Here is a 12,180-nt window from a genome sequence, read left to right as displayed (position 1 = left end):
ATGTGAGCCAATAGTACGGACAGCTATGTTTTGCAGTGAGCTAATTCTCTTTACATTGAATCAGCTTACTGAACGTTTCCTTATATCCTTGTACATTTGGTGGATAAAGGCTATCACTAGTTGACCTCTATAAAACTACCTCCTGTGTAGTAGGGACCACTTATTTAAAAATATTAAACACGGTTATTGTAAAACATGACATATTACATGACATATATCACAGTACTTATTTGTCAGGATCATTAGCTATTTTGTATAAAACACAAATATTGTATGCTTTCCTTGGCTGAACCTTTATTTCATTGTCCTGCACTGCCATCATGGAATTTCAGCCATTTGTAAATGTGGTATGTACATCAAGCAAAGTAAATAAAAGCACTATGCACCTTTTCCTGCAAAAAAACAACATTTTGCAAGCTTCTGCTTTGCTCTTTTCCAGGTGACCATAACAGGTCAGAATATACCTTCTCAAATACAGGTGGCCCACCTGTGTTCACGTAGAAGCCTGTCTGGTCATGTTAGGGCTTCCCCTAGGTCTTAACTCTAAAATTCTGAACCATTTCATAGACTAATCTAAACTGTAATTCCTTACAATTCTTTGCATGCCTGCTTTATATCTCCCATTAATAGTATGGGACATGCTTTTGCTTGTTTCCCCTCTTTTATTCTTTTCCTCTTGGTGCAGATGCAAATCCTCTACATTTGTGTTTTTTTCCAAATTCATTCTCCTTGTGATCTTTTCTATGTTTCTCTCTTTTTCATTTCCTTATTTCCTCCTCTGCTTTTCATCAGCCTCCAAAAAAGATATGGGATTATACTCCGGGGGATTGCTCTATCCTCAAAGTAGAGGATAGGAAGGTAATGTCACTCTCTTAATTCTCTTCAATAGAAGACTGCTGCAGCATCTAATGTGTGTTTGTGCGTGTAGTAAGCTTACATTTTGAGTGTGCTTATAATACAGCTTCTAAGCTACATTGCGTAACTTGCATTTAAAGCAAAGTGCAAAACTTACCAGACCTCGTCAAACTGTGATCTAAAGTCTGAAAGGTGTATATATAATAACTATACCGGGGGAAAATATACTATTATAGTTATGTATAGTACAGAGAACTTGTTTTTTTAATACTGTTGGCAGGCTGTGCAAGCATTTTTATTATCCCAGACATGATCTCCTATACCAGTTCTTCTGGAACAGGTCATATGAGTAATTATTTTCTAGCTATTCCTCTGGCTCATTCTGCAAGGTTTTTAAAAGACACATGGTCTGTCTGGACACCTGGACATGCTCTAACCCTAGTTCACATTTGTATTTTCCTATTAGTTGTCCACTCAGTTAAAACATTCCCTACCACTTGAAACTATTGATTATAGCAATGTTCCAGTACAGGTGAGCTTTTGGAAAACGGTTCATTCTATGACGGTCAGAAAAATAAAAATGTGTGGAGAGGTGGTGGGTGGTTTACAGTTTTTTTTTTACATTTTATGCCATGTTTATTAGAATTTAGTGTAGGGGTTATATTTTCCATAGTCATGATCATGCCCTAGGACAGCAGACGTAAAACCCCATAGACTATCTGCTAAAAAGATTCGAAAAAACTACCTTGAAAATTATAATTGCTTCACCAGAAATTCCCCCAAATTTATTCTGCTGACCAGTGTGCAGTGCCTAACCTGGTGACCACTGTACAGAGTCCATGGACGCCTTACATGAGCCATACAGAACATCCTATGGTAAAATGGTCCTATCCAGCAGAAATTTGCTAATTTGGTCAATAAACAGAACAAAGACAATACAATTTTGTATTTTTAAAATTAATTTATCAATAGATGGTAGGATTGTAAGGATAAAGAATTAGGATGGTTTTTATATACATAGATTCATATCACATTTACATACAGACGTACTCTAGAGGCTCTTAGATGGAATAACATAAATTTGTTGGCATAGAAGACCTAATGTTTGAAGAAATTAGTATACCTTTCATCATTTAGTCCATATAGGCATGTCTGGATCAGAGACGTGGCATATCATCTAAAGTGAGGTTGGGCTTAAATATTTTAGTGCATGTGTCAATTAAATATAAGTTTAGGGATATAAAGCTTCTAGCCAATCATGCCCCATACTGATAAAACCATACTGAGCATGAATAGTGATTCTTGCTCATCATAAATAACAAATTGTGATTGGTTGGTTTGTTCACATTTCAAGCTGTTTGTCAGTCTTATTACTCAAGCACTTCTTACATATCAGACATTTTGTATGAGGCTCCATCACCAAATTTATTTTACTTAGAAATTCAAATTCTTTTAGACATTCATGAAGTAATCCTAGGTGAATTCTATACCTAAAGAAATAAGTGAGCTGTCATTGCCTTCTGATGAAAATTTAAATAGCCTGAGTTTCACAATGATTATGTAGTTTCAATGTTTCTGAGCCAGAGACCTAGAAGTAGGTAGGTCAGGTGTTATGACTCCATTCCTGAATCATTCAAAAAGTATTCACATCAGCCCAACAATTAGCATTTTCACAAGGCATCTAACAGGCTTCCTATAATTTATCTTTTACTCTTGTGCTGTATTATTTGAATATATATATTTATAAACACATAGCTTTAGTAATTGTCAGAGTCCGTGTGTTCTTTAAATGTTATTGATTGTTGAATCTTTAATGGTATTTGTTCTTGGATGTCTACCATAATGTGTCTGTAAATTCTTATTCTAATATTTTGATATGCTTTTTATAGACTTCAAATAGTGTTGGGTAACATATATTTGAAGATGTTATCACTCATTACATGTTGAGCTAAATGTGTGATAACACAAAGGAAACTAAATAAAGTGTAAATTATCATGCATATTTATCCAGTAAATGTGTTCATTATCACTTTGATCTTAAGGAGATAATTTATATGCAAGCTTCCCAAAGAGCAGCACTGGTTGTATTTGTCATCACTGTGGGGGTACTCATCAAAGCATTGTGCATCAGTAACAAACTTTTAAGCCCCAATTAATTTTAGAGATACATTACCTAATGCTTGAGCATCCCCAATACAATATCAAATTAGGACAGTCACAAGTAATAACACAGCCAGTAAAAATAAAGGCACGGATTGTTGTGATCCTTAACATATAAATATATGTGATCTAAGATCAATATGGCTGACCCCCAACATGTGGATGTCTCCCTAAAGGATGGGTGGTAAGATGTGCCAGACACCTACCTATAGCACTGGGACCCTCATTCACAATACAATGTCAGATTAGGACAGTCACAAGTATTATCACAGCCAGTAAAAATAAAGGCACGGATTGTTGTGATCTTTAACATATAAATATATGTGATCTAAGATAAATATGGCTGACCCCCAACATGCGGATGTCTCCCTGAAGGATGGGTGGTAAGATGTGCCAGACACCTACCTATAGCACTGGGACCCTCATTCATAATACAATGTTGGATTAGGACAGTCACAAGTATTATCACAGCCAGTAAAAATAAAGGCACTGATTGTTGTGATCCTTAACATATACATATTTAGGATCTAAGGTAAATATTGCTAGCCCTCAACATGTAGATGTCTCCCTGAAGGGTGGGTGGTAAGATGTGCCAGACACCTGTATTACTGGGACCCTCATTTCCAATACAATGTCGAATTAGGACAGACACAAGTAATATCACAGCCAGTACAAGTAAAAGCACTGATTGTTGTGATCCTTAACATATAAATAGTTGGGATCTAAGGATAATATGTCTATGGTACTTTGGCTGGCACTTAACATGTGGATGTCTCCCTGAAGGGTGGGTGGTAAGAAGTGCCAGACACCTGTAGCACTGGGACTCGCCATTGTTGTTGGAGCAATTCACTCCATGATATAATTTAGTACACTTTCCTTCCTTGTATATTGACTAGTGATGTCCATTTTCTTGTTTAATACAGAACTTCATGAACAGCATTTTTCTGCAGTTTCAGGTATAGATCAGGTAGGATATAATTATGTATGCCTGAGTGACTCTAAGGAAGGCTTGATATATGATCGCCAGCTAGATTACCTAAATAGTCTTGCTGATACTCCTGCCGACATCTTTATATGCCCATCAGAGAGAATGTTGAGCAACACTTTCAATTTTATAGGCCAGCTTGGGAGATGTCCTACTTAAGTACTGATTTATCCACTTTTTTCTCCGACTGGATGGTAATGGGTTTCTGAGTATCATTGTTCTTTGTTGTCAATATTGCAGTTGATCTGATACTTAATGTTAGTTTAGAGCTTTTAATAATGAAGGTGCACAAGAATATAGACGGCAGTTCAGTGCAGTTTAAAAAAATATGCATATTTCATACTGTAATACAGGTAAACATGTCTGTAACTAAAATCTGTAATTACCAAACGTTAAATAGGAATACAATTTGTCTGATAACACAGGGATATTCATAAAGTATGCAGGAACAAATATCCTTTAGAGAGCCCAATAACTATCTGATTATTGCAAGCAGTGGTGGACTCTGATTGTTTACAAAGATTAAGTCACCTCATATTCGTGTTAAATAATGTCAAATGTTTGGTTGTATATGTCATCGTGTTATTTCTGTCTGTTATGAAATAATTCTTCTGTGCTGTATACTGTTTCAGTGTGTGTCATACATCATGGAGAGTTCTGTAACGTGTCCTTAATTGTCTTGTTCTTCTTCAACTAGACTGAGCTAGAAAAAGACCTCTATCAGTACGAGTCTGAGTTAGATGCAGATTTAGAGAGAATGGACAAGTTTATTAAAGCCTCTGATAAAAGGGTATGGAAGTTTCTTTATTCTGCCATTAGCTTGCTCACAGAAGTAAATGTCTGCAATAATGAGAGAATGAAGAGAAGCTTATTTTATAACATCACTAATCCCAGCTGCTACCTGGCCTGCGGAATGTGCAGACAATGTCATGTTGTCATCGCTCTCTGTGCTGTAAATCTCCTGCCTCATGTGATGTACATTTGATGTGATTATATTATTCTTCAATAACAAGGCTGTGCATGTATAAAATGAATACTGTAACTGCCTGGCATGTTGTCATAGGTCTTGGTTCCATTACACGCAAAGGTGCAATCTTTTGTAGAACCAGATTTTCATAGGTTAAGAAGTATTTCAAAGAATTAACAGCAAAATAAAAATAGTTTTGGTGCAAGCAAAAAACAATGGTTGGATACAGTGGGCTAAAAATCAAATCTGAGGGTTATTTTCAGAATGGTAAACTGGCTGTGGACAAAGTCAAACCAGAATAAAATCCAGCAACTGAGCATCCTTATTCAAATTCAGCCAGTCATACACCTAAGTTTGGGGAATCTGTACATGGTAACTGTGTGCTTAAGAATTATTAGCACAGAACGGTTGTTTTCCACATTTTGCAGAAAAGTTAAGGTTACACTTTACTAAATATTGTTTACAGAGCCCATATATACTGCCTGATTACATGGTCTTATTTCTGTTGCATATCAAGAATGATAGAGATAAGATGCTTGAAATAGAGGTAACTATTAATATCTCGTATTTAAAAGCTTTGTACTGCAGCCCAACAATGTCACCTTTAGAATCCAGTGTCTATCTGTTGTTAGGTAGGTATTGAAATCAAAATGAGTTATTAGTTTAGCCATTCCTGTCATACACCAGTGCAATCAAATGCACAGCTAACCATGTGAAATCCAATGCTTCAAGTCACCCTTACAATTATGGAAGCCATTATAAATGATTTTAGAGTTACTGTAGTGTAGATCAAACACAAATGTAGGTGTAAGTAATATTAAAACATGTTTCTTCCAAACATTAGAAGTTCTGATGCCTATATGTTGAATCACAAAGTTCCATTTGTACTTTTTCTGTGTGTTTCATCTATTGATCTGCTGAAACCATACCATTAGGGAACCTAAAGGGTAGCATTCATTAAATTTGGGCAAATCATTTGCCTACTGTCCTTGATGATAGTAGGATTTGTTCATTTACAAATACCTATGTCATTGGCTTTTTGCAATGTGAATATAGCACACAGGAATAGCTCATAAATTATCTATACTTGGTTTAAAGTTAATTGTATGTCATCCTAGACCACTGCACTGTGTTGCTTTGTGACCACAGATCTTTAATTGCCCAGTTTACCTGTTCATCATTTCAGTAAGTATGCCTACAGGCATAACTGTGTGAGTGTGTGCGTCAGCTGTTTATTTCAGAGTTTACCATCTAAACCTGGCTTTAACCTATTCACCCAATGTTTTTATACATTATAATAAATATATATATATATATATATTATACTGTGATATATACTTCTGTAGAACCAGTTTGCTGACATCCCTTAATGTTATGCAGTTTACACTACAATGCTACTAGCTTGTTATATATATAATTCTAGCTTCACAGACTGCAATTTGTAAAAAATAAAAAAATAAATAAATAAAAGCTCTCAAAATTCTATCCCAAAGCACTTCTGATATTAGCATGAAAAACAACAAATTAGGAGAACATTTAAAGCCTAATTACTTTCCTCTCATACAAAATCAATTTGTCAAGTGTTCAACTGAGCAACTCTAATATGCTATTTGTGTTACAAGTAATACATTTTGGTTCTACAAGATGCACCAGGATTGTCTAATTTGTATCTGCTTATATGTGCCGTCTTGCTTGTTGCTGGTAATTGCTTCCAAGACTTTGGCTGAGCCGTACTTTTATCATTGGCTTTCGGATATGCAGATATGTATGTTGTGTAATATCTTGTGAGTTGTCTGTAAAAACGCCTATATTTATTTTTTACTTTATATTTTTGAAAAATGTTTCTGATGTTTGATGATATGTATGTGTCTTATATTGAGTTATTAGGAGCCAAATCACTCCAATACTATTGTTAGGGACAAATCCGGGTAGGTTGAATTATCTACCAAGACTTTTTGGGAAACCAAATAAAACATTTTCAGAGATCCTAGCTCCGAAACACCACAGAAATCTGGTAAACGAGATGTGTGCTAATTGGAGTAAACTACACCTTACTAAAACAGAACTGTTGTCAGAATGAAATGCCCATTAATGTCCTCCTGTTCAAATGATCGAAGAGCACCAAACATCGCCATCACTTCTTCCATCCACTTTAAGACCATCCTCATATATTAGATATTCTCAGTAGTAGATGTTGTGTCAATTTTACCAAATTCTGGGAGTTATTTTTTTAAGTCATTAAACCAGAAAAAGGGTTTTATAGCTGTTGTAGCTTTAGCAGAAAGACGTGGGATGTGCCAGGCACTATCCTAAACCCTATGCCTATGACAAGGGTTTATTGGTTAATTTGAGTCTGTGACCACAATTTTGAAAAGTAATGGATGGTATTTATTTGAACTCTATGCATCCTTTACAAGACAATTTTACAAACCCAATAGGAATTTTAATATCTAATTACTAAAGGTTAAAAAATAGTAACTTTGTAAAACCTAAGCATCCGTATCCTGGTGCCTTAATGGTGTAAAATTAGCATTTTGGGGTTTTTTTTGTTTTGTTTTTTTAGCATCTTTAGTGTCCTCCTTAATTTTTTATCGCCCCCATAAAAGGTTACCATTGGTTTAAATTTTTACTGTAGTTAAAAAAAAAAATTAAAAAAAATATTACAATGGAACTCCAGACAGTTCTTTATAGTATTTTGTTCAGGGTAGAAATTGGTTAAGCTTTTTCAGGGATATTTTTCCTTCTAACTTACTGTCCCCAAAACCCAAGTCCCAGGAGAAACGCTTACCTACTTTTATGTACTTAGCAGAAAAGAGGTTCCCATTTGAAAATGTTTCCTTTGCTCTGATTTAGATGACAACTGTATTATTTTAGACTTTGCTTCAATGACATTTTTAACCAGAACACAAAGGTGAGGGGACTCAACCTAAAGAATCCACACACTCCCCATTATGACAATTTTTCAAATCAAGTTAATTATTAATATTTCAGGAGAAAAAAAAAACCTAAGATACATTTTGTAGTACCTAGACATAAAGCACTGTATGCCAAAGTGGAATTTTGACTTTTGTGTACCAGTGTACATGCAATGCTACTGTATGATCTCTCAAAAGGTCTATCCTCTGGAGCCAGCAGGTGTTGGTTCTGTTATTTTCTGTAAATAATAAGCAATAAGACGGGGGGATGTGTTAGTGCAAGGAAGGCAAAGATTACCTATACTGTCATCACAGTTGGGGGTTTTACTGCTGCCTAAAGCTATGTACACAAGTTAGATTTCTGTCATTGGAAACAATCTTTCGATCATTGCCAGTGACTGGAGAACAAATGAGTGCGAGCCAGCCTCCACCCCAAGCCGATGTCCTCTCATCCACTGAAAATTACAGCAATGTCTGCTCTTAGTTATTAATTGATCTACCTGGTCGGATTGGTGAACAACGCCATGGGACAGGTGGACACATGCTAGGTTTATGTCCAAGATGTTCATTTTTTATTTCATTTCAGGCAACGGTCATCTAGTTTGTGTACGTAGCCTAAGACATAGAGGGAGAGCACAGCCACTTGTATCTTCAGCTCATAATCTGCAGGCATGCTGTGCATTATAATGTACAAGAAAACATTTATCTCTCCTATTTACTGAAATCGGCACAATCCACTCTGGGCAATGAACTTTGGGCAAGCCTAAAACTTGCTCCATACCTCTTCTGCTAAACCATGCTAAACTGTTCTCCCAAACAGAATACTAACTTTTTATTATCCGTTTACCTCTGCCGCCACAATAAACCACAAACCTCAGCTCCTTTGTATGGTGTGTGTGCTTGTGCAGGCACATGGTCAGCACAGGAAGTACAACCCTACAGTACTTGCTGAATTGTTTTGTGATTTTGCATATGTAATAACTGAATTTATATTTTTTATCATAATATTTCATAGCTGTTAAAAAAGCTATGTTGTGACTTTTAGAATCGTGTACTAGATTTCATTCTTGCAACTTAATCCTAGCCGGATAATCATATAATAAATATTATATTATTTATATATAATAATTATTATATATATATATATATATATATATATATATATATATATATATATATAAATATTATAAAAAATATTTCAACTTTAAAAATATTAACTTCTTCAAAAGGCGTTTTTATAACTGAAAATATTAAGTATTTATTAAGCACTGGTAGATAGTATAGCTACAAGGTGAACTGATATTTTATGGAACATATGAAACCTAAAAGTGGCTAATTATGCCATAAGGGACTAGTGATTAATCAGCAAACTAATACGTGACATGAATATATTTTAATCTTTACATAAGTATGATGGCAAATGGATATATTTTTACCCTGTCTTTATTCTGATAATCTGTTTAAAGCTTAAATGACCTGAAGAACAATCGGAAGAGAGAGAGAGACAGACTTTGTGGGGCTCAGTGATATTCTTAAAAACGTAAAACTTTATTTATGTTGAAAATCCTAAAACTAAACAGAGGTCTCCTATGCTAGTACTAAACTAACATCGGTATCCTAAGCTCATAAAAGTACATGGGTAGTGTTATTGGTGAGTCAAATCCTGTTTACAGCAATAAACTTGTTTCCCACCCGACGCGTTTTGCCCCGCAAGGCTTCTTCAGGGGTTTCTTGGGAGACTTGATAATATTGCTGAAACCTTTTTGCCAGGAAAGACGCCAGATACTAGTTGAAATATGGTTTAGTCACAAAGTCCAATAGTAAAAGTAATTAAGGGCTAGATCCACGATTGTAGAAAGAGAAAGTGCTGTTGTTCATCCATGATTGCAGTAAGTGAAAATAGGTAATGGGTCCTGGTAAGACAAAATGGATGTTCCTGGTTTAGATAATGCAGAAATTCTTTAAGATTTATTTGGTAGGTGTGAAAGAATCTTGTATACAGCACAAAATGTGTATATATGTGTTCCAACACTTAAGTCTAGATGCTACTGACTGTGCACCTTGTTAATTTGTGGCGTGGTGGTGTAGTGGTGAACAGCGGGCAGACATCCTACTGGACCATATTTCAAGTAGTAACCGGCGTCAAGTTTTCTTGGCAAAAAAGTTTCAGCAATATTATCATGTCTCCCAAAAAACCCCTGAAGAAGCCTTGCAGGGAGAAACGCATAGGGTGGGAAACAAGTTTATTGCTGTAATACAGGTTCTGACTCGCCAATAATACTACCCATGTACTTTTATGAGTTTAGGATACCGATGTTAGTTTACTACTAGCATAGGAGACCTCTGTTTTGTTTTAGGATTTTCAACAAAAATAAAATTTAAGTTTTTAGAAATACCACTGTGCCCCACAAAAGCCTGTCTTTCTCTCTCTCTTCCGATTGTTCTTCAGATTTAATCCAGGCTGTGGAACACCGGAGCGTACTCCATTTAAACCTCAGAGGCAACTGTCATTGGTGGAACTTACTCCTTCACATTTAAATGACCTGGTTTTAATACCCAGCCTTGTGGGAATGCAGATAACCAGATTTTTAGAGACATTCCCTTACTTATACACATAGTACTGTATTACAGAGGGGATTTGATCCTATACTTCTAATTAGGCACAGTCTGCTTTGACGAGTTTCGCTTATGTGGGACTGCACCTCTCCAGAAGGAACCTGTGTAAAAACAATTACAGGCTTGCTATTCTTACTCCAGCTGCTTATCTGTCTGTGCTGTTGGCTGTGTACGCTGTGACTCATTTACACACATAAAAAGAGACCAGTCATTTTTTTGCAACCTTGCACTGTGACTGCCCAAAATCTGGATCACGCAAGACATGAGTGTATACAGTGCCGGCTAAAGTTTTCACACATTCATGGAGGTACAATGACACAGTACTGAGGGAACTGGAGGGATATTGTCTGATTTTATTCATCCATATCAATCAGTCCTTTTCTTGGATTCTTGCAGAACGCAGCTGTGAGCCGCCCAGACGATCTTCCATCTTAGTAAGTTTCAGTGTTTTTCCTTATTCTTATTCTCTTTTCATGTCTGTGAGGGTTTTTTGCTTTTACAAATTGTATTGCTATTGTATTAAATATTTAATTAGCATGCTAACAAGGCATGTAATCTCATAATGTAGTGTTATATCTTTTGAATTTAAATCTTAGGGGTATGAAATAATATGTAACGTACTGGATTTTATTTATTTTTTTTACATTTTTTGAGATCATTTTAAAATGAGATTGGTTATGATGCTTGTAGTTTTGCATTTTATAATCTGTTCTGTAAGTGGGTTGTCTTCAGCCTTGGTATACTTGTGCCATCTTTGATTTACATGTTTCTGTTCTTATACAACCTCTAGCTTCAGTCCTGTTAACTGTAAATTGGCTTTCTCTTCTGTCCTGTTATTCTTATACAGCCTCCACTTTCTGCTCTTTTTTCCATTTAACATACCCACTTCCATTCCTGTGATACATGTAACTCCAATTCCCTTTGCCTTGTTATTCATCAACCACCTTCACCCCCTGTGCCTTGGTATACATATACAAGATCTATCATCAATCCTTCTATGCATGTTCCATCTTTACCATTCTACCATACTATTCTATGATCCATGTACCTCCTCAACCTCCAATACTGTTATCCATGTAGCTCCTCCTCCCATTTCCCTGTTATCCATGTACTATCTCTACCTGTCCTCTTATCCATATAGAATCTTCCCTGTTATTTATTCACTCCTCCTCCCTTATGTCCTAGTATTCATGTACAGCTTTTAACTTCCCTGTTATCAATGTACTATTTCTACCTTCTTCCTTGTAACTATGTACCACTTTCACCTTTTCCTGCTTTGTGTGTACCACCTCTACCACCTGTATTTCATCTCTACTATTTATAGCGTATACCTCCTCGGCCACTTGTCCTCTTATCCATGTAGCTCCTTCTCCCACTTTCTTATTGTCCATGTGCTATCTCTACTCACTGCTCTTTTATTCATTGACCACCTTTGTTCCTTTCCCTGTTGTGTACCCCCACCACCCTCTTTCCTGTAATTCATGTACCTACTTTACCATTTTCTGTTATCCATTTACAACTTCCACCTTCTGTAATGTTATGTGTTTCCCATCGCCACTAACTGTCATGTGTGTATGCCATCTTCATCATGTGTTCCATCATCCATTTCTGTTATAAATACTGTATATTACCCCTGCATCCATGCACCACCCCCTAGCATTTTATACATATACTATTCCAAT

At 35.9% G+C, this 12,180-nt stretch overlaps 1 protein-coding gene across 26 annotated transcripts in view; it reads left to right on the top strand.

Annotated features, from left to right (window-relative positions):
• The window catches only part of SORBS1 (sorbin and SH3 domain containing 1), a 223,109-nt gene that overhangs the window by 176,335 nt on the left and 34,594 nt on the right, over positions 1–12,180 (top strand). For 23 of the 26 annotated variants that reach the window (XM_072425107.1, XM_072425108.1, XM_072425114.1 and 20 more), the window contains 3 exons: positions 793–858; positions 4,698–4,790; positions 10,895–10,932. In XM_072425107.1, the coding sequence (XP_072281208.1) occupies positions 793–858; positions 4,698–4,790; positions 10,895–10,932 (197 nt within the window). The remainder of the gene's footprint in view (positions 1–792; positions 859–4,697; positions 4,791–10,894; positions 10,933–12,180) is intronic. The other 3 variants (XM_072425117.1, XM_072425113.1, XM_072425121.1) reach the window with 3 other exon arrangements.

The sequence above is a fragment of the Pyxicephalus adspersus genome, chromosome 10 (assembly GCF_032062135.1).
Source record: "Pyxicephalus adspersus chromosome 10, UCB_Pads_2.0, whole genome shotgun sequence".
NCBI lineage: Eukaryota > Metazoa > Chordata > Amphibia > Anura > Pyxicephalidae > Pyxicephalus > Pyxicephalus adspersus.
Note: the sequence above shows the minus strand (reverse complement) of the source record. Positions and strands in the feature narration are given on the sequence as shown.